The 25483-nt window shown below is 48.2% G+C and overlaps 8 protein-coding genes across 8 annotated transcripts; 4 read left to right on the top strand and 4 right to left on the bottom strand.

Annotated features, from left to right (window-relative positions):
• Positions 1 to 629: 629 nt before the first annotated feature.
• Positions 630 to 2006, top strand: MGYG_04160 (hypothetical protein; the record flags this gene model as incomplete). Its single annotated transcript, XM_003173938.1, has 4 exons — positions 630 to 771; positions 854 to 1074; positions 1140 to 1446; positions 1507 to 2006. The coding sequence occupies 4 exons, from the start codon at positions 630 to 632 to the stop codon at positions 2004 to 2006; spliced, it is 1170 nt and encodes a 389-aa protein (XP_003173986.1).
• A 537-nt stretch (positions 2007 to 2543) lies between these two features.
• MGYG_04161 (NADH-ubiquinone oxidoreductase subunit) lies at positions 2544 to 5133 on the bottom strand (the record flags this gene model as incomplete). Its single annotated transcript, XM_003173939.1, has 7 exons — positions 2544 to 2652; positions 2727 to 4608; positions 4671 to 4693; positions 4753 to 4767; positions 4825 to 4876; positions 4933 to 4956; positions 5019 to 5133. 7 exons carry the CDS (start codon positions 5131 to 5133, stop codon positions 2544 to 2546), a joined length of 2220 nt encoding a protein of 739 aa, XP_003173987.1.
• An 856-nt stretch (positions 5134 to 5989) lies between these two features.
• Positions 5990 to 7706, bottom strand: MGYG_04162 (triose phosphate/phosphate translocator; the record flags this gene model as incomplete). Its single annotated transcript, XM_003173940.1, has 2 exons — positions 5990 to 7261; positions 7332 to 7706. 2 exons carry the CDS (start codon positions 7704 to 7706, stop codon positions 5990 to 5992), a joined length of 1647 nt encoding a protein of 548 aa, XP_003173988.1.
• Positions 7707 to 10036: 2330 nt separating this feature from the next.
• MGYG_04163 (hypothetical protein) lies at positions 10037 to 13123 on the top strand (the record flags this gene model as incomplete). The annotated part of the gene is made up of 6 exons (XM_003173941.1): positions 10037 to 10352; positions 10405 to 11045; positions 11096 to 11546; positions 11600 to 11725; positions 11775 to 11858; positions 11913 to 13123. 6 exons carry the CDS (start codon positions 10037 to 10039, stop codon positions 13121 to 13123), a joined length of 2829 nt encoding a protein of 942 aa, XP_003173989.1.
• Positions 13124 to 14038: 915 nt separating this feature from the next.
• Positions 14039 to 16938, top strand: MGYG_04164 (meiotic coiled-coil protein 2; the record flags this gene model as incomplete). The annotated part of the gene is made up of 7 exons (XM_003173942.1): positions 14039 to 14149; positions 14237 to 14335; positions 14402 to 15511; positions 15571 to 16197; positions 16248 to 16527; positions 16580 to 16670; positions 16725 to 16938. The coding sequence occupies 7 exons, from the start codon at positions 14039 to 14041 to the stop codon at positions 16936 to 16938; spliced, it is 2532 nt and encodes an 843-aa protein (XP_003173990.1).
• A 963-nt stretch (positions 16939 to 17901) lies between these two features.
• Positions 17902 to 18596, bottom strand: MGYG_04165 (hypothetical protein; the record flags this gene model as incomplete). Its single annotated transcript, XM_003173943.1, has 2 exons — positions 17902 to 18313; positions 18373 to 18596. 2 exons carry the CDS (start codon positions 18594 to 18596, stop codon positions 17902 to 17904), a joined length of 636 nt encoding a protein of 211 aa, XP_003173991.1.
• A 668-nt stretch (positions 18597 to 19264) lies between these two features.
• MGYG_04166 (stem-loop protein 1 suppressor) lies at positions 19265 to 20860 on the bottom strand (the record flags this gene model as incomplete). Its single annotated transcript, XM_003173944.1, has 3 exons — positions 19265 to 20105; positions 20159 to 20494; positions 20574 to 20860. 3 exons carry the CDS (start codon positions 20858 to 20860, stop codon positions 19265 to 19267), a joined length of 1464 nt encoding a protein of 487 aa, XP_003173992.1.
• Positions 20861 to 21680: 820 nt separating this feature from the next.
• MGYG_04167 (alanine/arginine aminopeptidase) lies at positions 21681 to 24970 on the top strand (the record flags this gene model as incomplete). Its single annotated transcript, XM_003173945.1, has 12 exons — positions 21681 to 21715; positions 21781 to 21950; positions 22018 to 22442; positions 22501 to 22722; positions 22783 to 22900; positions 22969 to 23085; positions 23143 to 23168; positions 23227 to 23437; positions 23460 to 23563; positions 23618 to 24060; positions 24110 to 24322; positions 24379 to 24970. 12 exons carry the CDS (start codon positions 21681 to 21683, stop codon positions 24968 to 24970), a joined length of 2676 nt encoding a protein of 891 aa, XP_003173993.1.
• Positions 24971 to 25483: the final 513 nt, after the last annotated feature.

The raw sequence follows: 25483 nt of genomic DNA on the forward strand, positions 1-25483 counted from the left end.
CAGCTGACTCAGCCGCCGACAACAGACGACAGCAACACTTGGCTCCAGGGGAGCGCAGCAGCGGCGCTGGAGCTTGCAGTAGCTGTTAATCCTTGAGCTGGGGGCTCAATGGCAAGGCCGAATCACAGGGGAGACGGTGAATACGCAGCACTGCTCACTGGCTGATTTTTTTCTTGGGCGTCGTTGGGCAGGGTTGGTGCTGGCCAGCGATTAAAAGTGTCAGCGTTGTCCACAGGCAATTGGATGACTTGCAGTGTCCCGGTGAAGCTCTCACCGAGTATTAAGCTGGCATGTACCCAAGTAGCACCCAATTTATGCACTCTAGCCCCGTCTTTCGCTCTCCTGGCGCGTCTGTGGCTTCTCTCTGGCTTCTCTATGGCTTCTCTCTGGCTTCTGTCGAGCTCTCTCGCCGCCTTGTCCTTTGCGTGGACGTCGTGGGTGGGCCGCTGCTGTTATCGGTCATGTGACCGTCCTTATCGCCGCTCTAGGCAGCAGCTACAACAGACTACTTTATAGACTATTGAACAACAACTCCATCTGGCACCTCCGTTCTTGTCTTATGTTTGGAGCTACCATTCAATTTCCCTCAGCTTGTTGATCGAATAGCTTGTGTTGCGTTGCTGTTAGCAATGTCTCAGGATAGCATCCTTCGTATTCCCCGAAGTGATAGTTCCGGAGACTATGCTCTGATCAAGGTATCAAAGTCTGGGACTTCTGACTTGGACTTGCAGCTTGTTGGAACCGAGGGCGAAAACCCATACATTGGATCCCGTAAGCCTTATCTCCCTTTCTTTGGCATGGCAAATTGCTTTTGCATGGCGGCAACGTTGTCTCACAACTATATGTATTCTAGTGAGGTCGAACGGAATCAAGAAGCTACGAGCCAAAAACTACCGGGGTGATGACGATGAGTGGATCGGAGTTCTCTCCTATTGCTTTGATCGGATGCCTGAGTCCGACACAAACGCAGAATGGATCTCCGGGTTAGAAGTCCTGGCAGCAGTACAAGGAGATGACAATGAAGAAAACAAGGAGCTACATATTACCTTGAGGAAACGGATTGACTCAATCACGGTATGCCCTAATAAACGGTTTGACCAAACCCCCTGCGTTTGCTACTAACAACAACCCGGCGTTAGCAAAAACTAGGAACTGTCGTCTTGAAACAGGACGATGAGCAAGCAATTGAACTGTTCGAGTGGACCGGAATGGCCGTATCCAAGGCGAAGACACTAGGACAACAAGTTTCTAACTTGCAAACAAAATATCGCGAAGCAGAGGAAACGATTAATAAGTTGAAAGCTCAGTTGGAAGATTTCATCGAAACCAAGAACCGACACGATGAGCAGTTGATTGGGAAATTTGTTGGTCTTCTAAATGAGAAGAAATCCAAGATCAGAAGTCAACAGCGTCTGATAACAAAAGCCAAGGAGAACCCGGATACAGGTTGGTTTACAATACCTGTTATGTTGTTTGTTCAGGTATCTAACCGCTAACGGGATGTAGTCGTGCAACTAGAACAAGAAGCAGCTACAACAGAAGTACCACGGAAACAAACCCGCAAACCGGCCGCGAGTAGACGATCGAAACGAAAGGCAGATGAACCGCCGCCCGAAGAATCGGAGAGTGATGACGGTTTTGATGCAATGGACATTGACAAGAAAGACGCTACTGCTGACGTGGACGAGGGCAGCAGTACCACAGATGAAAGACAGGACACACCCGAGCCCCTCGAGGATGAGACAGCATCGGAAATAGACGATGAGGTGCCTCATGCCCCGGCTCCAAAGAAGGGCGGAAAGTCAGAAAAAGGTCCCAAGACGACAACTGCTGTGACTTCGGGTGCTAACAGGACGCGGAATACGCGTGCATTGTCTGCAAGGCCCGAAGTTACGGAGCCGCCACCTCCGCGAGAATTGCCGTTCGGCAAGAAACGAGCTGCTTCGAAACCAGCTGTTGAAAGCAATGAGGACGGTGAAACAGACTCGGAGGATGATGAACTGTAACGACGTTCGTTTTGGAAGTTTCCCGGCCTTGTTGCTGCCTGAAAGAAGGCGGAGTTTATCATGGAACATTTATGATAAAATCATGAATTGATGAAGTACGGAGTAAAATAGTAGTTATCTCGTCTTTCTTTTTCTCTTGTACAGGGTTATCTCTAGATTAGTCGGCCCCAAGTTGTATAAAAAACAAAGCCCCTTCTGCATCGGCTGCCCTGGCCCCCTTTATTTTCCCCTTTGCCACGCAAAACAAGAGCCACTTTTCTATCCACATGGACAAGCACAACAAGATGGCAAGGTAGGACAGCTATGTGGGTGATACTACAGGTCACAAAGACGGGATGGGAAAAAAGGATAGAACGATGTAAAAAAGGAAGTTAGAATGTATATAGACATAATAAGAAAGTCGAGGACAAAGGAGAATGGAACGCCTAGAACCGCAAGAAAGTACATGGAATCAGGTTGTTTTGGCATGGCATGGGAATGCTTGGGAGGGGGACGGACAGGTTGGTAGGAAGATGGGGTATGTAGATAGATCTTAGATTAGCCCTGGACGGCTTGGGCTGTGGCCGAGCTCTCGCCAGGAGCCATAAAATTGGTTTCTGGATTTCCGGTTTCTTTGGCAGCAGAACATCTTGCCATGGTTGTTGAGCTAGGAAGTAGTTAAGTTAGTGGTATAGAACGGTAGAGAAACTATAAAAATGAGAAAATAGGTTGATGTCATACCTTCTGGAAATAACGTCTGTGAAATAGAAATTCTCAATCGGTTTCTTAAGGGGAGCACCAGTTGCTTTGCTGCCTCGGTTCTGGTCTACCAATTGGACCTTGCTCAACGAGCCAAGAGAAGATGGCTCAACGATATCGTATCTTCGAAGGGCTGGGCTGATTTCCTCCATGCGGTCTCTAAGCATTTCAACGTCGTCATATGGCAACGGAGCACCAAGGAACTCGCTAACTGCTCGGATGATCTTCCAATCCTCCCTAGCGGCCCCGGAAAGGGAAGTGGCTGCACGAGTCATTTGGACGCGGCCCTCAGTGTTGACATAAGTTCCACTCTTTTCGGTATAGGCGGCACCTGGCAGAACAACATCTGCAAGCTGTGCCCCACGGTCACCATGGTGGCCCTGGTAGACAACAAAGGCACCCTTGGGGATATCAGCCTCGCTGATCTCATCGGCTCCGAGTAGCCATACCATCTTGGGAGTGGTATTGGCCACTTCGGTAGATGGTGTAGTGAAACCAACTTCGTAAGCTCCACCACGGGACGCAACGCGTTGCAAAACATTGTATCCTTGCCATTCTGGGGTAATAAATGTAGCGGCGTTTTTATCAATGAAGGATCCAATGGTTTCAAATATTGCCTTGGCATCTGGGTGTTCTGCTACGGCGCTTCCAACAATAATCATGGGTCTCTTTGCGGCAGAGAGCTTCTTTCCAAATGCTCCAGCAAGGGTAGTCTTCAGGGCAGTAGCATCGGTTCCGAGGTGTTCAAATTCGAAGGTGCTCTCAAAGGTCTCGCCAACCAAGCCAATTTCGAGGTCAGAGCGGAGGAATTGCTTACGGATGCGGGCATTGAGAACGGCGGCTTCATGACGGGGGTTAGTTCCGACCAAGAGCATGGCATCAGCCTCCTCGATTCCGAAGATCTTGGAGTTGAAGAGGTAGTTAGATCTAACATCAACTCCGTGGGCGATTGGTTGGCTACCACCGGCTTGATCAAGGGCAAGGTTTTCAGATCCGAGCTTATTGGCGAGGTCTTTCATGGCAACAAGAGATTCAGTCTCAATCAAGTGACCAGCAATGGCCTTGAATTCGTTGCCCTTGGGAGCCAGGGTCTTGTGGGCATTCCCAATTTCAGTCAAGGCCTGTTCCCAGGTTGCAGGTGCGAATTTGTTATCCCGACGAATGAGAGGGGTGGTGAGTCTCTGCGTCTTGAGGCCATCGCATGCGAATCTAGTCTTGTCGTTAATCCATTCCTCATTAACGTCATCATTTAGCCTGGGTTGAACACGCATAACTTCCATTCCTCGAGTGTCGATAGTGATATTGGAACCAAGAGCATCAAGAACGTCAATACTCTCAGTGTGCTTAAGCTCCCAAGGTCTAGCGCGGAATGCATATGGCTTGGAAGTCAATGCACCAACTGGGCAAAGATCAATGACGTTGGCGGACAATTCAGAATCTAGGTTCTTCTCGAGATACGTTCCAATCTGCATGTCGTTTCCACGTCCGGTAGTTCCCAATTCGGGTGCACCAGCCACATCATTGGCGAAACGAACACATCGTGTGCAGTGGATACATCGGTTCATGGATGTTTTGATTAAAGGACCAATGTTCTTGTCCTCTACAGCACGCTTTCCGCCAACTTCGTGGAATCTTCCTCGGTCCGCGCCATATCTCATTGACTGGTCCTGGAGATCACATTCTCCTCCCTGGTCACAAATTGGGCAATCAAGTGGATGGTTGGCAAGTAAAAATTCCATAACACCTTCTCTGGCCTTATGTACTAGAGGCGAGTTCGTCTTGACCACCATTCCGGGCTGAACGGGCCACGCACATGAGGCGACTGGCTTGGGGGCTCTCTCGACTTCAACAAGACACATTCGGCCTAAAACAAACAATCGTAAGCCAAAAACATACGTGATATATAAATGAATTAGATCATCGTACAGTTTCCTGCAATCAATAGTTTCCTTTGAAAAATGTTTCAGCGGTGTTCTTCTCGGCTATATGAAGGTTTAATATGACTTACTCGTGGTAACAATATCTACAATAACAAATCAGCAATCTAGTTCTAGTAAATATATCATTGATAAAAACGTACCTAGGGACCGTTGAACCAGCCTTCTCACAGGCCTGGATAAGTGCGGAACCAGCTAAATAGTCCGGTCAATATGTCGTTGGGGATCACGGTGGGGAGAGCGCATAATACCTTCTATCGATACCTTCTTGCCATCTAAAAACATCAACAACAAGTTAGCAAACCATCCAGAGAGACCAAAGATGCTAACTACTGACCAATTGTGACTTCGACTTCCGCCTGTCTGGCGCCCGTCGAGCTGAATGGACGGGAGCAATTGAGGGCCGTCCATCTCCTCGATCGTGCGGCGACACGGAACAATTGTGGCCGCATAGCTGGCGAGAAAGAGAAGGAGGCAGCCTAATCAGAAACAGGATACCGCTATGAAGGGAGAGTCGAGGACCGTGAAGGCTTGGGTGACGGAGCGATGGCCTGCTGCGAGCGATGCAATGAAGACTTCGACGTCGGTCTTGATTCGACTTTATTTGTTGCTTCTTTTGCTTCCTCTCTGGCTTCATTCAAATCCTCCGTATATGATTGGTTGATGGTCACGGCGCGGGTTAACTTAACATCCGCACTGGGCGCCGCGAACATAAATTGAAAACTGCATCTTTCTGGATTTTCTTCTTTTCTTCTTTCTTTCTCCAACTCATTTCTAACGGACATAGATTATTGTAGGTGGAGGGTACGTTCTCTTAGGAGATGCTGCCAGCCCTTCCTCCTCTACAGTGTGATCCGAGAGCAGACCCTGCACCGTAGCTGGAGCTCCCTAGGGCTGACTTGTTGGCCTTGTTATGGAGCAGTTCCTTACCGACGGATGCTACACATTGTCAAGTAACTAACTCGAGAGAGACGATTGGAAGTATGGAGTACTTTGTATAGACATATGGTTTCTCTAATATATCTTTTTTTGTTGCTCTCAAATAAAGGAGCTATAAGGTATATAAACTCTATCCAATCCTCTGAAATCCAATCCTCCGAATTACCAAAAATAACAAAAGGCGTTGGGTTTCGCCGTCTGCAGGACGCCGTATCGTGCAATTAAAAGAGACAGTAAAGTATTAACAAGAATGAATAAGGGGAAGCAGAAAAAAATATGTCCCGAATCCCTTCTAAACTCCTTGAACCCTTGGGAAGGGAAATGAAAATCAACAAGAGAAAATTACATGATAGGTAGCGTGAACATATATTACTTCTGAGGCGGTGAGGATGCATCACCTGGTTGCCATGTCGATTCTTGCTTAGTCCCTGGCGGTAACCATGGGCGAGCAACACTATTCCTCCTCGAGATACCGTTCGCCTTGTCGTCTTCCTTTTTCCCATTGACATCCATAGGATGGATGCCCAATCCGCCCACGGAGGGGGTTGGGAAGGTATACCCGTTCGAGTTCCAGACCTTGGCCGAGCCATTGGAAGCATTGCTAAGAGGAAGGATAGTGTTGTTCTTATGGAAATGGTCGGCATTGGCTCGTCGGTCTGCTGCATCGTCCTGCTTGTTCCTGTCGTATAGATAGAGACCGAGGAAAGTAAGGGCGATGCCGAATGCTTGTATGGGGGTGGTGGAATTACCGAACCAGACAATGGCAACAACGACGACGAAGACTCGTTTGATTAATGAAGCAACTGAGTATGAAACTGGTGAGATCATGGACAGTAAAACAAAAGCCATGATATTCTGGGCAAAGTGGAAGACGCCGTTGAAAATGAACTCCAGTGTTAATGGGCCGTGGTCAAGGGCTCCTTTCTTGTTTGATAGGCTGATAGAACCAGAGGACAAGAGGTCGATCATCAGCGGATAACCCTCAGACAGGAACCAGATTGGTAGCGTCAAGATGAACGCGAGACCAGAACAGTAACATAAAAGGTTGAGCTTATCTAGCTTTGTGTCCCCTGGTGATTGGCCATCTGCCTCCGCACGCGCGGCCTCATTGAACAGCTTCTTTGAGAAGATGTTCTGTGCCACAAAAACAAGAGCTGCTGCAAGGGCGCAGATAATCCCGAAGAAGTTTGTTGAGAACCCTGCTGAACAGGCAAGCATAACCCCCATAGTGAGAGGGACGAGAGAGAGGTAGGTGGCCCTGGCATATCGAATGCGGAAAAAGATACGATAAGCAAGAACGGTGAAAAGTGGCGAGAGCCCCTTAATTGTATGAACGAGTGATACGGGTATTTGCGAGGTCGACATAGAACTGAGTATGTGGCCTAATAGTTGGAATCCAGCCAGGGGTAGGGCTGTCGAGATGATGGAGTATGAGGGATATCGGATCTTGTTTTTGAGGACTGGAACCGCAGTTTTTAGCATCGGAAAGACGGATGCGAGATATGCAAGAAAGAGACACCATGCTGATACAAATGCAAACTGAACAATCGTGAGCGTGATAGGTTTTGGAAGTGCTATGAGGATAGATTTCGACGAGGTATTCGTGAGCGCTGATGTCATATACCAGACTAAGCAAAGACCCTAGAGACCAGTCAATTAGCAACCGGGCGTTATCATAGTTTCTTCCTGAGGTTCTCCAGGTCACACTCACAATGAGTTTATAGGAAATTGGCGCCTTTAACGACTCTGCCAGCTCCTGAGCGTTTACGCTAACGCTTGTTCCCCGGGTCCTAAACGACCCCAGAGCCTCACTGATGCTTTTCCGGGGACGATGTGAACGCTCGGCCGATGGTGCCCCCCGTGAGTATGCTCTGTTTTTCCGTGACTGCCATAGCGGCTCTCCCGCGTACTTGACTGTGGACGGCAAGAAAACGTTCTCCTTCTCCTGTTCAATCAGTGCGTCGTCATCGTCCAGGGTAGGGAACTTCTCGGTCGCAGAGGTGTCGGCGGTCATTTGAGGAGGCCAGGAAGGTGGCAGACCTGAAGACTTCTGCTGCCGTGTATCGACAAGCGTGGTAACGCTCATTATCGGCTTGGTCGAATTGGTGATGCGCTGTGGCTGGACATATCACCACTTGTTCGCTGCTTTCTCGACTCGAAAAAGTTATGGGATGAGAAGAATGCGTGTACAGGGCAGGTCGAGCGGGGCCTCTGATTGGCTGAGAAACACGTGTCGTTGCAAGGCTCATGGGCGAACGGATGAGTCAGCATATGTCATGGAGAAGGAGGAGAGATAAGGAACAGGCCTGATAGAAGCCAAATGATAAAGGGAATCTAGATAACTATCCGATAGATGCGGAGAAAGAAAGATACGAGAATACAGATAGAAAGCAAGACATGTCTCAAGTTGTGCTAGTGAGCCTCTGACAGGAATTACCACACTATCACGTGGAATCTTATACAATGAATACATATGGAGTGTGTCGACAGAGTTAATACTGGTGTCATCAGATTCACTGAAATAGGTGGCCTTTGGGCATATATCTCCAATTTATACGGGTGGTGTCTTTGGGTGACCTTGGGACCTTTACCACACCTATTTATCTTCCCTAAACGCGTCTCGACTACCACACAGCTTTTCCCTCTACTCGTAAGCGTCATCTCTTCATCTCTTCCTCTCTTGCCCCGTCTGTCAACTTATTGTAGCCCATTAATATTATGCTCTATAACCTAGGGGCGTCTATGGTCGTCTACTGTGCTACAAACTCCTACCTTGCACGCAAAGACAAAAGATATGCGCCTATTTACTCGGATGACTCTCTTTCAAAACGTGCGGCTTAAATGCCACCCTTTCCACCTGCCCAACTATATGGGGTAGAGCTCCCTTCTTAGGGTAAGATGGTATGGTCTGTGTATGTAACCCTAGCCATACCTGGCTTACTTAATATTCGATTACTCTCCTTCTATTTAACCTTAGGTTAGGGTTAGATATTTAGAAGGCTAGGAAAGTTGGGGGATCAGATGGATGAATAAAAAGAAGGCACAAATGGGGAGAAGAAGGGGGAAATCAAAGGATAGGCATAAGTCTGGTGAGGCTAGGGGATACACATAAAACAGAGGCCTTGCCCTAAGACGGGGCTTTACTCCATAGTAAGCTAGGCAGGTGGAAATGGTAGTATTCGAGCAAGTAGGGGGAAAAATATGTAAAAACATGGTGGGAGTCGGCTTATACATCGTTCTTCATGCTTCAACTCTTACTATGAATTTCCAATGGATCCTGGACTATTCATATCATTGACTTCTGCTCATACCTGATGCGGGAGATGGCTCCTTTCTACCTTTTCGTCTACACTTCCCCGGCGCTTATAGGCACCTTTTGACAGACGTCCTTGCTATTTATAGCCGCAGGAATGAATCTAGTTACATAAGCGGCGGCTGTCATTCACGTGATGTGCCACGGACCGTCCAAGGTTTCAAGGTTCTTGACCCAAAACCAAGTTTTGAGCCTCCATTGGATCTTGTTCTTGGGGGCAAAAACCACCCTAAAGTCGAAACACTACATATGTCCCTCCACACCATGCCGCCACCAGCTATGTTCTGTTTGCCAAAACTAACTTCATGCGGGAAGCCTCGCCAGGCTAGGCCTGCAGTTCTCGCTTCCTGACTCGCCCGGAATCCGGGCAGCTGAAAGACGTTTGTCTCCGAGCGAGGAATGACCTTTTGTTCAACCTGGCAGGAGAGCCAATGATGAGATATGCAGCCATGAAGTAGTCTCCTGCTAAGATGACTGACGGAATGTCGGTGAACCCCGCAAGGAAATCATCACCAAGATGGCTAGGAAACAATTTGGGAGGTGGTGCTATACCCCGTAGTAATGTCGGCTTCTACGCCACTAGCCTGGAACACAAGACTACCAAAATTTACACTGTGCACAGAACCATAGAACCACCAGGTCAACTACGACTTCTCCCAGTCTGAGAAACTGGTCTGAGAAACTGGTCTGAGAAACTGGTCTGAGAATTCAGGAATTGGGGTCTCATACGGTGATCGCTGCAGTTTGGCTGATTTCCGGTGAATGGCTTGGTCCTTCAGCGGAAGATGACGACTTTTCCTATCTGACTTCTTGACGTTGAACGAAGCTATTTCGACAAAAAAAGGCTAATCTTCCGTATTAGCTGCCACTTCTCCAATGCTTCATCCAGCTGACCACTCAACCTCGCCGTCATAATGAGGGGAAGTGCTTTCGCTTCAAGCCAAGGCAGATCGAGGCTTCAACTGTTGTCCGGTTCAAAATATTATTCTAAAAGATTGTCAAAGTTCCCAAAAATTTGACCATTCCAGTGATACCTGGCGTCCTTTAGCCAGTCCGGGTCGAAATCATCAAAAAAGCGAAGGATAGCATACTGCGAAGGGAAAATGCATATAATACCGTCGTTTGTCCTTTGGACATTCCACCTGTGCTCTCGGTGGATCCACGGCTTTGCTGATTTATTACCTCACAACTCGGCAACTGATACAGTCGGCAGCTTTACCGTTCAAACGGGATTATTGCACCCGGGAGGTATGAAATACTACCAGATAGCCACTTGGGTCTGCATCCCATTGTTGACATGTCACGGTGTCGATGCAACAACCAATTCGGCGGACAGAGGCCCGGAACTACAGTTTGATGAGGACTCTAGCTTTTCTAAGACCTGGCAGGTACTTGGGCCCTTCGAGATAGGAACTAGGGGTACGTGGCTTTATTCTATGACCAAGCACCAAGTACTAACATTGTTTATTAGAATCGTCTTGGGGTGCCGACCCACTGGAGGCATATGGTGGCTTTCAGGCTCTGAAATATGACCCAAAGGCCAGCTTTGACAGCTCCCTGGCACTTAATGGCCTTGCAAATTGGTCCATAGCTTCAACATATGTCAACCAAACTGCTGATCCAAAGGAGACTGTACTCCATATCAATTTACCCCCAGATAACTTGACATCTCTCCAAGAAGTCTACGGGTGGGATGCAAAGCAGTACCAAGCCTGGGCACGTGGAAATCTGACCGTTTCAAAACCTGACTCCGTCGTCGCTTTGTATACGGATAGGATCTGGGAATACCGAATTGACAACAAGTCGTACTTTGGTGGAGATTTCTTTGGTTTCCGCAGAGCCCCACTTCTTCTGGACTTGACCCCTGGAGAACACACAATTGACCTTCGTGTAGTCCGTGATGTCAGGGCTCTTGGGGCCGTTGGCGAACCGTATATCAATATTACGCTTATTGCACAAGAGTTGCCTAAAACCCTTGCAGTGGACAAAAAGAGTATTCTCGTGGCGGATGTTGTTGAAAATCGGTTGATTAGCCCATATGCTTCCGTTACCCTTCACAATACAATGGGAAACTCTGTTGATGTGATTGGCATCAAGGAAATTGACACCCCGGTTAGAGTTATCAATCCTATACCCTCATATACATGACTAACCTTTTATAGGCCTCCGGCTTTTCTTTGAATCTTTTAAACAACTCTGTGAAGCTAGAGGGGACACAATCCCGCGCAGTTGGATTCACAATCGAGGCAAACAATAAAACCAATGTTCCATCCTCAGTGTCTTTGTCCTTCGAATATAAGTTGCCTGGAAACTCCAGCGTTCAGGAGACGGAACCCGTGACCATCACTTTTACACGACGGAAACTGTCAGAAGTCCAACAAAACACTTTTATACACCCAGGAGGAGTGGTATCTTATGCCACTATGCGGCCTCCAACATCCTCCTTATGCAATCTAGGGAATGGGACAAAACTCCCAGTATTGCTAGGTCTCCACGGAGCAGGACAGGCCGCAAGTGATGAGATAATCCGGACTATGTTCGATGGGATATCTGATATCTGCGCATGGACTTTATTCCCCAGCGGCGTAACTCCCTGGAGTGGAGATGATTGGCGTAGGCTTTCGAACCCTTAGCTGTTGAAATTCCTGACTAACCGATTTTTTCAGATACCTGGGGATTTGCCGACTTACAAAACTCAGTTCAAGCACTTAACGACTATGTTGATCACAGTGGTTGGACCGGAGCTGGGGTCATTGACGGAGATTGGATAATAGCTGGACACTCAAACGGCGGTAAGTACGGATTGTCACTGGTATTTAATATAAATCTAACTAGGGATAGGCCAGGGAACTTGGTATACCATCTCCCATTATCCCGATAAAATCATTGCTGCTGCGCCTGTTGCCGGCTACACCTCGATTGAGAGTACGTATGCTCTCCCCTTCTACAGAGAACCCTAACTTATGGTATTTTAACTAGATTATGTTCCATACTCCATGTGGCATAACGCGGACTCTCTGTTGGCATCTATGTTTTATCGAGCGCGTCAGGACTTTAAGCATGAGCTTCTAGTTGATAACTTCGCGGGAATTCCCGTATATCAACAGCATGGTGCCTCTGACGATAATGTGGTTGTATACCATTCTCGTCTGATGCATAGATTGTTGCAAGAGAGTGGTTCACCCTCGAAGTATCATGAAGTTCCAGGTAAAAACCACTGGTACACTGGGATCATGACTTCCGACTTCCTCAAGGACTTTTATTATACATATGTCAAGCTCCCAAATGCCACCGACCTTCTTCCCCCGAAATTCTCGGTCATTCTCTCGCCTGCGGGTAATATGGGCTCTAGAGGGGGTATATTTATTGATCAATCACATACTCCTGATAAGGTTGGTTCCATTGATGTTGAGCGAGACCCGACAAACGGTGGACTCTGGAAGCTCAAGACACGAAATATCCGCCGTTTCCATCTGGAGACCAGTGCAATTAGATCACAGGTTCCATTAAATATTCAACTTGATGGCTCCACTCAGTTCCCGGTCACTCCTAGCAACTCTACCACAACATGGTACACGCAGGATGATGCTGGGAAGTGGACTTCTGGAGATGGTTCATGGCGTACCATTTCACAGAAATATGGTAGACAGGCTGGTGTGAATGCAATCCTCCGCACACGAGCACCGTTTACCGTAATTGCTACTACCAATGAAACTCGGGATCTTGCCCTGCAAACCTGCCGGAATTTGTTCCAGTACCTGTCGGCTGATTGTGTCATCTCGTCCGTCGCACCCACTCGCAATGCAACTAATGCAGCAGGCAACGACGTCACCATATTGCTCGGTGCTTCGACAAATGGGAATGCAGACAGTAATTCTGCTATATCTATTTCGACAGAGTCGTTGGCCATCAAGACCTCCCAGGGCACAACAAGTTACCCCTTCGAGACAGGCCTCGGTGCCATCTTCATACGACCCCTGGAAGACGAGCGTCTAGAACTGGTTATTTGGGGATACGATATGGCTGGCCTCCAACAGGCTGCTCGTTTGGTCCCTGTCCTTACCGGAGTTGGCCAGCCTGACTTCGTGGTCGTCAACAAGGGGACTCCATTGAAGGGACAAGGTTCTCTCTATGCCGCTGGCTTCTTCGATTCTGAGTGGAGGGTATCTGCGGCATCCTATGTCTCCTGAGCTTGAGTAGCTAGGCCTGCTGTCTATGTGACAATTAGAAACGAAGCGCTGTGTAGGGTTTATTCACTAACATATACAATAGACAGACTTCAATAAATGGTATGGTGATATACGTCTCTGTCTTCTATCAAGAATAGATAGAGCTTGCTCTATCCATTGCTGCTGTGATACCCCTATACCCCTATACCATCGTATATTTTTATCCATGGCCGTAGCTGTTGCTGTTTTGCATGTAAATGCCATGTCTACTAACAGGAACCTGCCGGCGATGGCACTAGCAGATATTGCCCTTGTTTTTCCTTCTGCTACCGCCCTTCTTCCCCTTTTGGCCTCGGAAAACTCCAACTTCAACTTCAACCTTAACTTCTTAACTTCTAAGCCACAACAACAACAACAACAACAACATCATCATCATCATCATCATCACCATCACGCTTTCTTCCACCTCAACCTCACCTTCTGCTGCTTGTCAGCTCGACTTCCTTGCCTTCTTTGTTATTTTGTTCCATGTATCTTGATCTCAGCTCATACTTTCTCTTTTAGTCGGCTCTTTCTGCTTTATCTTCTCCTCCGGATCTTCTTCTGTCTTCTTCTTTTTTTTTTCAACCTGAACTTCTTCCATCTACTTCACAGCATTCTTGTTTTGTTTTCCCGTCATCTTCTGTTGCTCTACAGCTTCGTCTGATTCTCTGCTGCGTTGATATCAGTCGCTCACACGCGTCGAGGTGCCAGATTCCTGTGATATCAGAGCCTGGTGGGTGGGCTTTTCTCAGTTCTTTGCATATCATCCTACCTCTCCACCCTGTCAGAGCTGCGGGACTTGGATCAGTTCCTCGAGGATCTCGTTCTATCTACTATCTTTTTACTTATCACCCTTACTTTTGCCAGAAATATTGTGTTGAAGTGGTCGTTATCATGTCTTACAAAGGCATGGACTCTTCTAACGCGTCCCAAAAGCCATCTACTCAGTTCAAAGCTCACATTGACCCTGCAGGTAACATTGCATCTCATGGGCGTCTAGGCTCGGTAAGTACCTTCAAAAGAAGCCCCTTTATTAGACACCATATAGACCCTTGCCGTTGATACACCCAGAGTTTTCTAACCTGACAATAGGGAACGATGAATTTGGGCACGGTTACTACTGGAACCAACCCGCTCGTCTCGTCCAAACTGGGGAATATTCAAAACGCTCCTCCGGCTGGGGACGATAAGGTGAATGAACATTGGCTTGCATCATACAATCTGCGTGATGTCAAGACTTTTAGCTAATTTTCCTAGAAAATGAAGGCTGATCAACCTGGCTCTTCCGTTCCTCAGTCAGTCATGGAACAGATCCTTGCAAAGCTGTCTCCAAAGGACAACAACTCAGGTGGTCCAGCTGGTAGCTCAGTCACGAAATCCATGGATGCCCAGCCCCGTCTAGCAAGACAGCCATCTGGAGAAAATGCTACCTCGCTTGTAAACCATACGGAATTACCTCCAGCAGTTGAAGGGCCCATCCCGCTTACCACGTCCAGTCAACCAAACTTGAACGGTTGGCAGAATACTGTGAATACGGGAAAAGGTATGGATACCCAGGAGATGTTCCGCTTGCAGCAAGAATTGGAAGCTGCGAATTCTCGCATTGCTTTACAAGAGCAAGAGCTTGCCCAGACCCGTGTTATCAAACAGACACTGGATCAAGCTATGGGACCACCATCTGAAGTTGACTTTGGCGGCCGTGAGATTACTGAGCAGACAATCAGCAGCTTGCAGAATGCTTTCAACGCGTCCACTCGCCAGTTCAACCAACATCAAGAACAATGGTCATTGCAAGATGACGCTCACTCTGATATCTCAGACGCCCTCTCTGCTGGGGGTTACAATAGAGCCCGTGGCCTATGGAATGCCCAACCCCAGCCACCGGTGAACAACTTTGGCAACGTTGACAAGATTGGCCGCGATATCATGTTTCACGACTCTAACATGAGCACTGACTCTACTAGGAGCTGGGGAACGCGCATAAGTCAGCCGGAATATACCCCCCAGGCTGGGTTTCCGGTCAACCAACGTATGGTTCCGGGTCACGCAAGCCCACCCTATGGGTTCGACAATCGCTATTCTGCAGAACCAGCTCCTCAAATTCAAGGACCCACTGGCCGCCGTGCCACTCAAGTTAATCGCGGATCCTCATGCTTCCCTCCCCAGACCTCGCCATGGGGTACATTCCCTCCATCTTTGACTCCCATCCCTAGGCCCGCTAGTCAGCAACACGCTGCCAATTTCCAGCCTCAAAATACCTATCCAGCTGTAAACACGTATCAGCCCCGCCCAATTGGCACCCCGTTGTCCCCCATGGCAGCTGAGTTTACTGCGTACCCGGCTACCCCTGCATCCTGGGCTTCTTCTGTAAGTATTGAAATTAACTTCATGAATTTCCAGCTAAGCTAATCTAATTTTGTCTTTAGGCCACTACCGGAGCTGCTTCTACGTATGTCTCTCCGCTTGAGCCATTGAATTATCGTCGTCTTCTAGACAAAAGTGTTTCGTGCGATTGGAAATATATCGTAGACAAGATCGTTTGCAACAACGATCAACAGGCATCCATTTTCCTTCAGCAGAAGCTTAAGGTTGGCACATCTGAGCAGAAGTATGAAATCATTGAGGCAATCGCCAATCAGGCATACCCGTTGATGATCAATCGCTTTGGCAATTTCCTTGTTCAACGCTGCTTTGAGCACGGTACTCCAGAGCAGGTTATTTCTATTGCTAATGCAATTCGTGGGAATACCTTGAGCCTAAGCATGGACCCATTCGGTTGTCATGTCATTCAAAAAGCATTTGACTGTGTCCCAGAGGAGCATAAAGCGGTTATGGTCCATGAGCTACTTCGCCGTATCCCCGAGACCGTAATTCATAGATACGCTTGTCATGTGTGGCAGAAACTTTTTGAACTCCGTTGGAGTGGTGAACCACCACAGATTATGGCTAAAGTTAACGAAGCACTCAGAGGAATGTGGCATGAGGTTGCCTTGGGCGAGACTGGGAGTCTTGTTGTCCAAAATATTTTTGAAAATTGCGTTGAGGATGAGAAGGTATGCCAACAACAAGTGAATATTTCTATAGCATGCTAATGTTTTTGAAGCGTCAAGCAATTGAGGAAGTTCTCGCAAAAATTGACCTTCTAGCACATGGCCAATTTGGCAATTGGTGCATCCAACATATCTGTGAACATGGTGCCCCACCTGATAAGAGCCGTGCGATTGAACACATTTTAGCTTGGGTTACCGATTACAGCATGGACCAGTTTGCTTCCAAAGTTGTGGAGAAGTGCTTGAAAATTGGTGGAACTGAGTTCCTCGATAGGTACCTCGCTAGAGTCTGTACTGGCCGCCCTGACCGTCCCCGCATGCCTCTAATTGATAGTAAGCGTTCCTAACTAGCACTTTGCCTGATTTTCCGTACTAATATGAACAGTTGCCGGAGACCAGTATGGAAACTACTTGATTCAATGGATCCTTCTGAATGCTGGGAACCAGCACCGTGAGCTAGTTGCAGGTCATATTCGGTTGGTGCACCTATAAATCACGCCTATTGCTTTAGACTAACATATACGCATTAGCAAACACATGGTTTCTCTTAGGGGCTCCAAGTTTGGGTCCCGTGTTGCCATGTTATGCTGCAACCCTAACCATGTTACTCGTCCAGGACCAGGTGCGGGCATTCAAATCAGCCGCTTCAATGCTCCTTCTGAAGACCGTGGCCCTAGCACTATGAATGGTACTAGGTTCAACCGCAACTCTCAGTGGAGTAGCAACTACCCTCCATTCCGTTGAATCAGATTTCCCCTCAACTCGCTAACATCATATTGTATGATGCAAACTTTCAGTGCTCAACTACAGCGAATAACGAAAGTGATACTCATATCGGAGTCTAATTTACAGCTATCTTCCTTCTTTCTAGGATTCTCGGGTGCGGGGACGTCGTGCTTGGTTCAAAGCCCTAACTCCTCATATCTGCGCATTGGTTTGTTGAAGGTCCCTTGACAAACACCCGATCTGATTCCTCTTTTCTTTTCTTTTTTATCCATCTCTGTTATTCATGCCTTCTCCAATTCCTTCTTCCCCTGTTCGGGTCTACCTTACTTCCCTATTTCATTCTCTTAAATTGTCATATCTGCCGTGAAGATGAACTTATCCAAATAGGCATGGGTAGCTACCCGGTGCTTTGGTTTACCTGAAGGGTTCAGTCTCCAACATGTTGTATTCGGTGAGGTTACTGTGTGGTATTTCTATTTGTTTCACTCTTCTTTTATCATGGAGCCATCCCTTACTTACCTTATCACCATTTACCTTTTCTATTTCCGCCAGAAGCTTGCCCAAGAGGCAATTCGATAGGATTATGGGTATGTGAAGGTTAAGGGGTTATTTGGTCATTGATACGTTATGTTTGTATTCGATAAGTTCATGTATGATAGCCTTGAAAGCACTTAGTTGCGGAGATTCCATAAAGGGAAGTTTATAACCACTGAAATTATAGAATCCATCCCAACCGTCTATACATATCATAAACTAAATGATGTTTGTATATAAAAATAAGTGTTAATAAGAATCTTCGAAAATGCTTGCTGTGGGCGTTAAACGCTCGGGTTGTGGCTGAAAGGATAATGGTAGCACTAGGTGTTGTGCATTCCTCCTCTCATGACAGTGACATCTGAGAAGTCAGATTTACGAGTCTAAAAGTTTGGCAGGACCAGTAAACGACTGACTGTCATCTCCAACCTCAAGGACATTACCACTCTACTTCTCATCATTTTCGTTCTCACTTTTCTTCCTTTTATCCTCTTTTTGTTCAAGTTCTTCCTTTTGTTCTCCTTCGTCCCTTTCCCATGGCTTCCGTCTCCGTTGGGCTGTACTAGCTGTCTCTTGGCCCGTTAGCACAGTATCAGGTATCTGTTGAATTCCCGGTATCGGCTGGCCTGTGGTGATAAGCTCCACAATTCGTGCAAACGACGATGGATACACAGGCTGTTCTTCTTCTGTCTTGCCCTCCTCTAGCACTGCGGCTATAGCTGCTGTTTCCAACTGTGCGGCCTCATTATCATTATTATTATTCGACGTTGAAGGTATGAGTATATTTTTATTTTCTGATTGCTGCTCAAGCCAATGCTTATATGAGATATGGTTAATTGGAGGTTGAATTGCAAATTTCCTAAGGAAGTCCGTATGTGTCAGTGAAGGGTACTCTTTCTTCAGCTTCCAGTGGCATACTTTGAGAAATAGAAACATTTCGCTTTTATAATAAGGTCGCCTGTTCTATTGATCTGTTCATCTGTCGCTGGAGTTCCTGGCTGGCCAAGGATAACCGCTAGACCGAGCTTGAACTCCGGATCCTCAGTGAAAGAGTAAGAGGATAGAGTCTGATATATATCGATAGAATCTGATGTCGAGCTTGTCGGAGCTGGATCTGTAGATGGGATTGCGGGGGAAGCCATTGCTGGCTGCGTGGGCTTGTATATCGAGTGTACTCTTGGATATCAGTATAAAGGTAGTTGGAGAGGTGATCGGCCCAGTAACTATTCTACAAAAAGTATTCGTTTGCTCCTTCGAGGGTTGAGGTAGGCATTGATTGTTAGATCTAGTGAATTAGTGATAGAATAGGATATCTACGGAATGACGTCTAAATAAAGGGCCGAGGCACGGATGGCTGTATGATAAATACGGTAATATTACGAATATTATACCGGGAGCGGATAATTTAGCGCCGTTTTAAGGTTGAGTCTTCTTTTTTTGGAAACTGTCATCCTGGGCAGGAGCGAAAAGCTAATGATTATAGTAAAGGAGTTGGTGACCATTACTTGCATATCTCGTCGCATGCAATTTTTGAGGTATACGAGATACAAAGGTCAAGTTGGTTCTGCATAAAGATGGCATCTGCCATTAGATTTGAGATAAGTGTTGACTAAACTAGAACTTGATATTGACATGCTGTCAGACTGCAATGAGCCAACTAGACTAAAAACGCCAAAATTTTCCTTTATGGGGTGAAGTTGCTTTTGTGGAGCAAGGTGCTTGTTCCAAAAATGACGGCAGGTATAATACATGGGTAAAGCAGGTCGTTGCATCGTAGAAGGAATCGGCGGTGGAAAGCACATAAAAACTATTAACCAGTGTCCATGGCATCTCCGTTATTGGTAGGTTGAGAGTGGCCATTCGTATGAGGCTGGGAATTTGCTGCTGGATTGTGGCTAGAGCCAACAGCCGGGGGTTTGCCGCTCTGACATCCGGGACAGTTATGCACAACCTCATGAGCAAAGACGTCGCAGTCGATGCAGAAGTGGTGATGGCACACAGTACATTCATACCTGCTGCTGACAGACATACCCTTGATAGATTTATCTCTTTTATCCCATTTATCTCGTGGGGGCACAGCAGGGAACAGATTGCCACAGGCAAAACAGCTGATACTTCTCGAGGCCCTTTTCCACGGAACCTCAACCCAATTTATCAATGGAAAAAGATGGTGGTATGATCGCGCCAAATGGGTGGAGAGGATGAGTGTGAGGTTGCATGTTGGGCATTCGGCGGGTAAAGAGCAGACTTTACTTCCGCACCGCGAACACATATAGCCACCTCGAACCGGTTTCGAGTGGCATGCACAGAGCGAAGGGAAGGGCTCTACGGTGCGTGAAGGGAAACCCATCATTAGCAAGGAGCTAGAGGAGTAGCGTTGTGAGTATGTTATTGGTGGAGTGGTGACGTCCAGTAGGAGGTCCCATAGATGTTTTTCATCTATGGCCACGCCGTAGCTGGAGTCGTTGCCATCGTTTGTTTTGGCGCATATTTCACGGCATACGGCGACATCGGCAGCCAGACCAATTATGCCTACCCGTACCTTGTCTGCTACCAAGGAGGTGATAGTTTGGTGAATATCACCTGGATCTGATGAGAGGAGGGCCCCAAGAATGATGATAACTTCTCGAGTACCGTGTGATGGGGTGTGACTTGGCTGAATGTTAGCTTGCGTATGTATCAATGGTGAAAATTAAGAACGCACTATAGGGATCCACGGGCCATCTCGAGCGCGTTCTGCAAACTCGGTAGGCCCTTTGGGTCCTCTGACCGTAAGGCATGAAGAGCCAGCATATGTTCGGTTGGGTTCCCGCTCATCTCACTGATCTGCACGGCTATACCATCCTTCATGCCCATTATTCCCAGCTGCGAGATGGGGTTCTGCTCGAAGAACTCTTGCACAAACTTTTGCGCATATCTGAGGGTGAGGAGGTATCTGGTCGGTCGCAGGTCCTTCTCCGCCATCGCGAAGGAGAGATCGAGGACGAGTATCATGTGTCGTATGATACCTCGCTGTAAGGGCGTTGTGTCTTTGAGCAACCTGCAAATTATCAACTTCCTGTGCTTCACTCAACCAGCCTATGGCCTATGTCTTCCCAGAGTAAACAAGAAAAACACACCTCTTCCTCTTGTCAGCTTCGAGAAGGCTGTCTACGGTGGCAGTGATGGTCCCATCGGCACCTTCTACCAGTGTCTCCCATGTCCTAGCTACTTCCCACTCCGCGCCTCCGTGCTGCTTCTTTTTCTTCTTCTTCCTGCCCTTTCCGCCTCGGTCTCGATCCCTTCGCCGGCTGCCGGCCGTTCGAGGGTCAACGATGTCATCTTCGTCTTCGTCTTCCTCCTCGAGGTTCTCGTCCAGCTCGTCCGCCGACACTGCGTCACTGTACTCTTCGTCCGAGTGTGCCATTTGAGAAGCTTCTCTGGGGTGCTTGTTTCGAGACGCTGCCGCGCTAGAGATCAAGTCTTCTCGCGTGAAGTCGATCTCCTTCTGGCGCCTTGGCTGCAGGAGTCGCGGCTGCAGGGTTCTCTCACTAGTTGAGATTTTTTGTATTTGGAACCTTCGTATCGTCGCGTTTGATAGCGACGGAGCTTGCAGACTTTTTACCACGTCCAGCACGTAGCCAAGCCAGTCGTTCTTTTCCTTCTTCGTTCTTCTTATTCTTGTTTTACTATATCAATTGTTAGCATAGCTTCTAATTACAGGGAATATTGAATACTCAACGGCCAACGGGGCCAAGATAGCCGGCTAGCTCACCGAAGCTTGTCCACCAAACTCCCCTGCAGGCCTATATATCCCATCTACGTCTCGCTGCCTGTCGGCCTGCTATAGGTCGCGTGTCTGTCCCGCCGTCAGCTCTGTAGGCGTCCTGGTGGTAATGGTGGTCGCTCTGGCGCTGCGCTGTGGCGGGCGCGCGGGAAGAAGCGTCGCTGCGGCTAAACATGGAGTGCGACGTCATGCCGTCCGCCCTGCGAGTTATTCTTCCGGCGCGCTGCCCCTCTCTTCTGCCTCTTCCCGGACCCCTCGGCCCCTCTTGACCTCTTCGTCTTCTTATTTTTCTTCTTCTTCTACTTCATCTTCCTTTTCAACTTCTTCCTCTTCCCCTTCTTCCTCTTCTTCTGCTCGTTCTCTATCGTCGTTATCTACTGTCAGGCCGGCTGCTGCTCGTAAGTCTGCCGGGTTAGCTATTCCACTCCAGAAAAGATCCTGCTCTGCTGAATTCCGCACGATGAATCCGAGCGACAGGGAGACGCTGCCAGACGTGTGAGTAGGACCACATTAAGCCAGGAGATATGGAAATAAACAGAGCGTTGCTGATATAGATACAGGGCTAAGCCATCTCACTACCATGTCTCGTTGTACGATCTCACTATTGGCGGCAACTGGGGATACAAGGGAACTGTCAAGATAGACACCAAGATCACGCGTCCTACTAAGGAGATTGTGGTCAATGTTAAGGCAATTGACGTCCAGTCAGCTGAAATCTCTGCCAAAGATGGTATATCTGCTTAGTTTCGTATGTTGTGGGTGCGTTTTTGGACATGGTGTGCTGACTTGCCCCATAGGAAGTGCCGGCAGCAAGGCCACCGACATCTCATATGACCGCAAGTCTGAGCGTGCCATCTTCAAGTTTGACCAAGAGATACAGCCAGCAGATATGCTGCTGACCATCTCCTTCACCGGAACCATCAACAACTTCATGGCTGGTTTCTGCCGTGCTGGATACCAATCGGCAGCTACTCCAGGACCTGCCACGCCTAAAGTTGGAGACAAGCACTACATGCTCAGCACCCAATTCGAGTCCTGTGATGCCAGACAGGCATTCCCTTGCTTCGATGAGCCCAATCTCAAGGCTACTTTCGACTTTGAGATCGAAATTACTAAAGGTTTAACAGCTCTCAGCAACATGCCCGTTAAGAGCAAGCGTGAGGGTAGCAAGCCTGACCTTGAGTTTGTCTCTTTCGAGAGGACTCCTATCATGAGCACCTATGTAAGGATTGCCTGTCTCCACAGAAAAGGGCCAATTTACTAATGATGCCGTGTTACAGCTCCTTGCCTGGGCTGTGGGTGACTTCGAGTATGTCGAGACCATGACCAAGCGCAAGTACAATGGCGCCAGCATCCCAGTCCGTGTTTATACTACCAGAGGCCTCAAGGAGCAAGCCCAGTTTGCCCTCGAGTGTGCCTCCCAAACCTTGGACTACTTCTCTGAGGTCTTTGAGATCGACTACCCTCTCCCCAAGTCTGACTTGCTCGCCGTCCATGAATTTGTAAGCCCGGCCCTCCATCTTATATACTACTCCTGGCTAGTATACTAACTCAGTTACTAGGCGATGGGAGCCATGGAGAATTGGGGTCTTGTCACCTACAGAACCACTGCTGTCCTTTTCGAGGAAGGAAAGTCTGATGAGAAGTACAGAAACCGTGTTGCCTACGTTGTTGCCCACGGTATGCTTTATACCCACATATTAACCACCCCATACCCCCACAATCCGCACCTTACTAATCGAGCATAGAATTGGCTCATCAATGGTTCGGTAACCTTGTCACCATGGACTGGTGGAACGAGCTCTGGCTCAACGAAGGTTTCGCTACCTGGGTCGGATGGCTTGCCGTGGATCACTTCCACCCAGGTGAGTTTCCCCTAAAAAATAGTATTAGGCGGCATAACCAAAGCTAACAGTCATTAGAATGGAACGTCTGGTCACAGTTTGTCGTACGTCACCGCAGAGGTACCTTGAACTTAGATAGCTCCAATATTGACAGTTTTACAGACTGAGAGTGTGCAACAAGCCATGAAACTCGACTCCCTCCGCGCATCCCACGCCATTGAAGTCCCAGTACGAAACGCCCTCGAAGTCGATCAGATCTTCGACCACATCAGCTACCTGAAGGGAAGCTCCGTCATTCGCATGTTGAGCAGCCATCTTGGCCAGGAAGTTTTCCTCAAGGGTGTTGCCAAGTACCTCAAGGCCCATAAATATGGTAACAAACTTTAGCCTTACAGTCACTACTAGGATAATGCTGACAACATTTCAAGGAAATGCTACCACCAACGACCTCTGGTCTGCTCTTAGTGAAGTGTCTGGAAAGGACGTCACTTCTTTTATGGTTCGTTCTGCATTTTCCACTAATCGTTGAACAATGTATACTGAATGGCTTTAGGACCCATGGATCCGCAAGATCGGTTTCCCCGTCGTCAACGTTACTGAACAGACTAACCAGATCAACGTTGATCAAAGACGATTCCTTGCATCTGGCGATGTCAAGCCAGAGGAGGACGAGACTATGTGGTGGATCCCACTTGGCATCAAATCCGGCCCTAAGGCAGAGAATGCTAACATCCGGAACTTGACCAAGAAGTCAGACTCGGTTACTGAAATCAACTGCAGCGAGTTCTACAAGGTTAACAAAGACCAGTGTGGCTTCTACCACACTAACTACCCACAAGACCGACTCGTCAAGTTCGGTGACAGCAGAAACCTCCTCAGCTCCGAGGACAGAATCGGCTTGATTGGCGATGCTGCCTCTTTGGCTGTCTCTGGCGAGGGAAGCACCGTATCCCTGCTCGCTCTTGTTGAGAAGTTCCAGGATGAGGCTGACTGCCTGTATGTTACCCTTCATTCTTTAATGAGTGCTCTTACTAACTTCTCCCAGTGTCTGGGCTCAAATCATGACCTCCCTCGGTAACTTGCGATCTATCTTTGGAACCCATGAGGCTATCTCTAAGGGTTTGAAGGCTTATGTTTGCAAACTCGTCACTCCCGCCACTGAGAAGATCGGCTGGGAATTCAAGGACAGTGATGACTTCTTGACCAAGCAGCTCCGACAGATCCTCATTGCTGCTGCCGGACGCTCTGGCCACGAAGGGTAAGCCACCCATCTCACCTATCTATCCAACCGTAATTCTAACATGTATACGACAGCACTGTTACTGAGGCCAAGCGCCGCTTCAAAGCCTGGTCCGATGGTGACAAGACTGCCATTCACACCAACCTCCGATCTGCCATCTTCTCCATCAACATGGGAGAGGGCGGTCGCCCTGAGTACGACCTCCTCGTTAAGGAGTACGAGACCAACACCAGCATTGATGGAAAGGAGATCTGCCTCGGTGCGCTCTCCCGTGCCACCGACCCCGAGCTCATCAAGGAGTTCCTGGAGTTCCTTTTCTCGCCCAAGGTCTCCGGACAGGACGTCCACACTGGTGGGTCGGGCTTGGCCGCCAACCCCAAGGGCCGCTACCTCCTGTGGGACTTCATCAAGGCCAACTGGGGACGTGTTGAGGAGAAGCTGGGTGCCAATAAGGTCCTGCTTCAGCGCTTCTTGCGCCTCAGCTTGATTAAGTACGCTGATAACGACGTTGAGAAGGACATCACCAAGTTCTTCGCCGACAAAGACCAGGACGGCTACGACCGTGCCCTTGTCATCGCAGCGGACACCATCAGGTCCAACGCCAGCTACCGCGAGAGAGAGGAGAAGGCTATCCTCGAGTGGCTCACCCAGCGTGGCTACGTATAAGCGAGCAGCCATTCACATCACATGGTCCAGCTTGCCTTATAAATCCGCATAACTCCCTATGCATTTTCTTTCGCTCCCTACATGTCACTCAGCTGGCACCGAGCACATGAGCAGCTCCAAAACCAAAATCTCTATGTATCTTAACGTCATAATATACATGTTAACGCGTGTCTACCGCTGGCGTATGCTGTCAAGTGTAGCTCCAGCTGCGCCGTAAAGTACATGCGTGTACCTCGTAGCGTAAAAATACCGGTGAGGCTACCCGCTTATACTTCCGCCTTATTGTGCCCAAAACAGCCTAGCGCGGCCATGGATCGCAGCGTATCACGTTGTTTCAACCTTCACCTCTCTCGCTCTTTCTCTTCTTCCTTCCGCCTCTCAAAGCCAGCAAAGCATAGCAGAGCAACGGCAGCATCATCGACCAGCAGCAAACTTGCATCTCCAGCATTCTGCTTGACCACAGCACCTTCAACCCGCCAGCCTGATACCGCCGCCCGTCTCGACCCTGTCGCC

This window comes from Nannizzia gypsea, genomic scaffold (assembly GCF_000150975.2).
Source record: "Nannizzia gypsea CBS 118893 supercont1.3 genomic scaffold, whole genome shotgun sequence".
NCBI classification, from domain to species: domain Eukaryota; kingdom Fungi; phylum Ascomycota; class Eurotiomycetes; order Onygenales; family Arthrodermataceae; genus Nannizzia; species Nannizzia gypsea.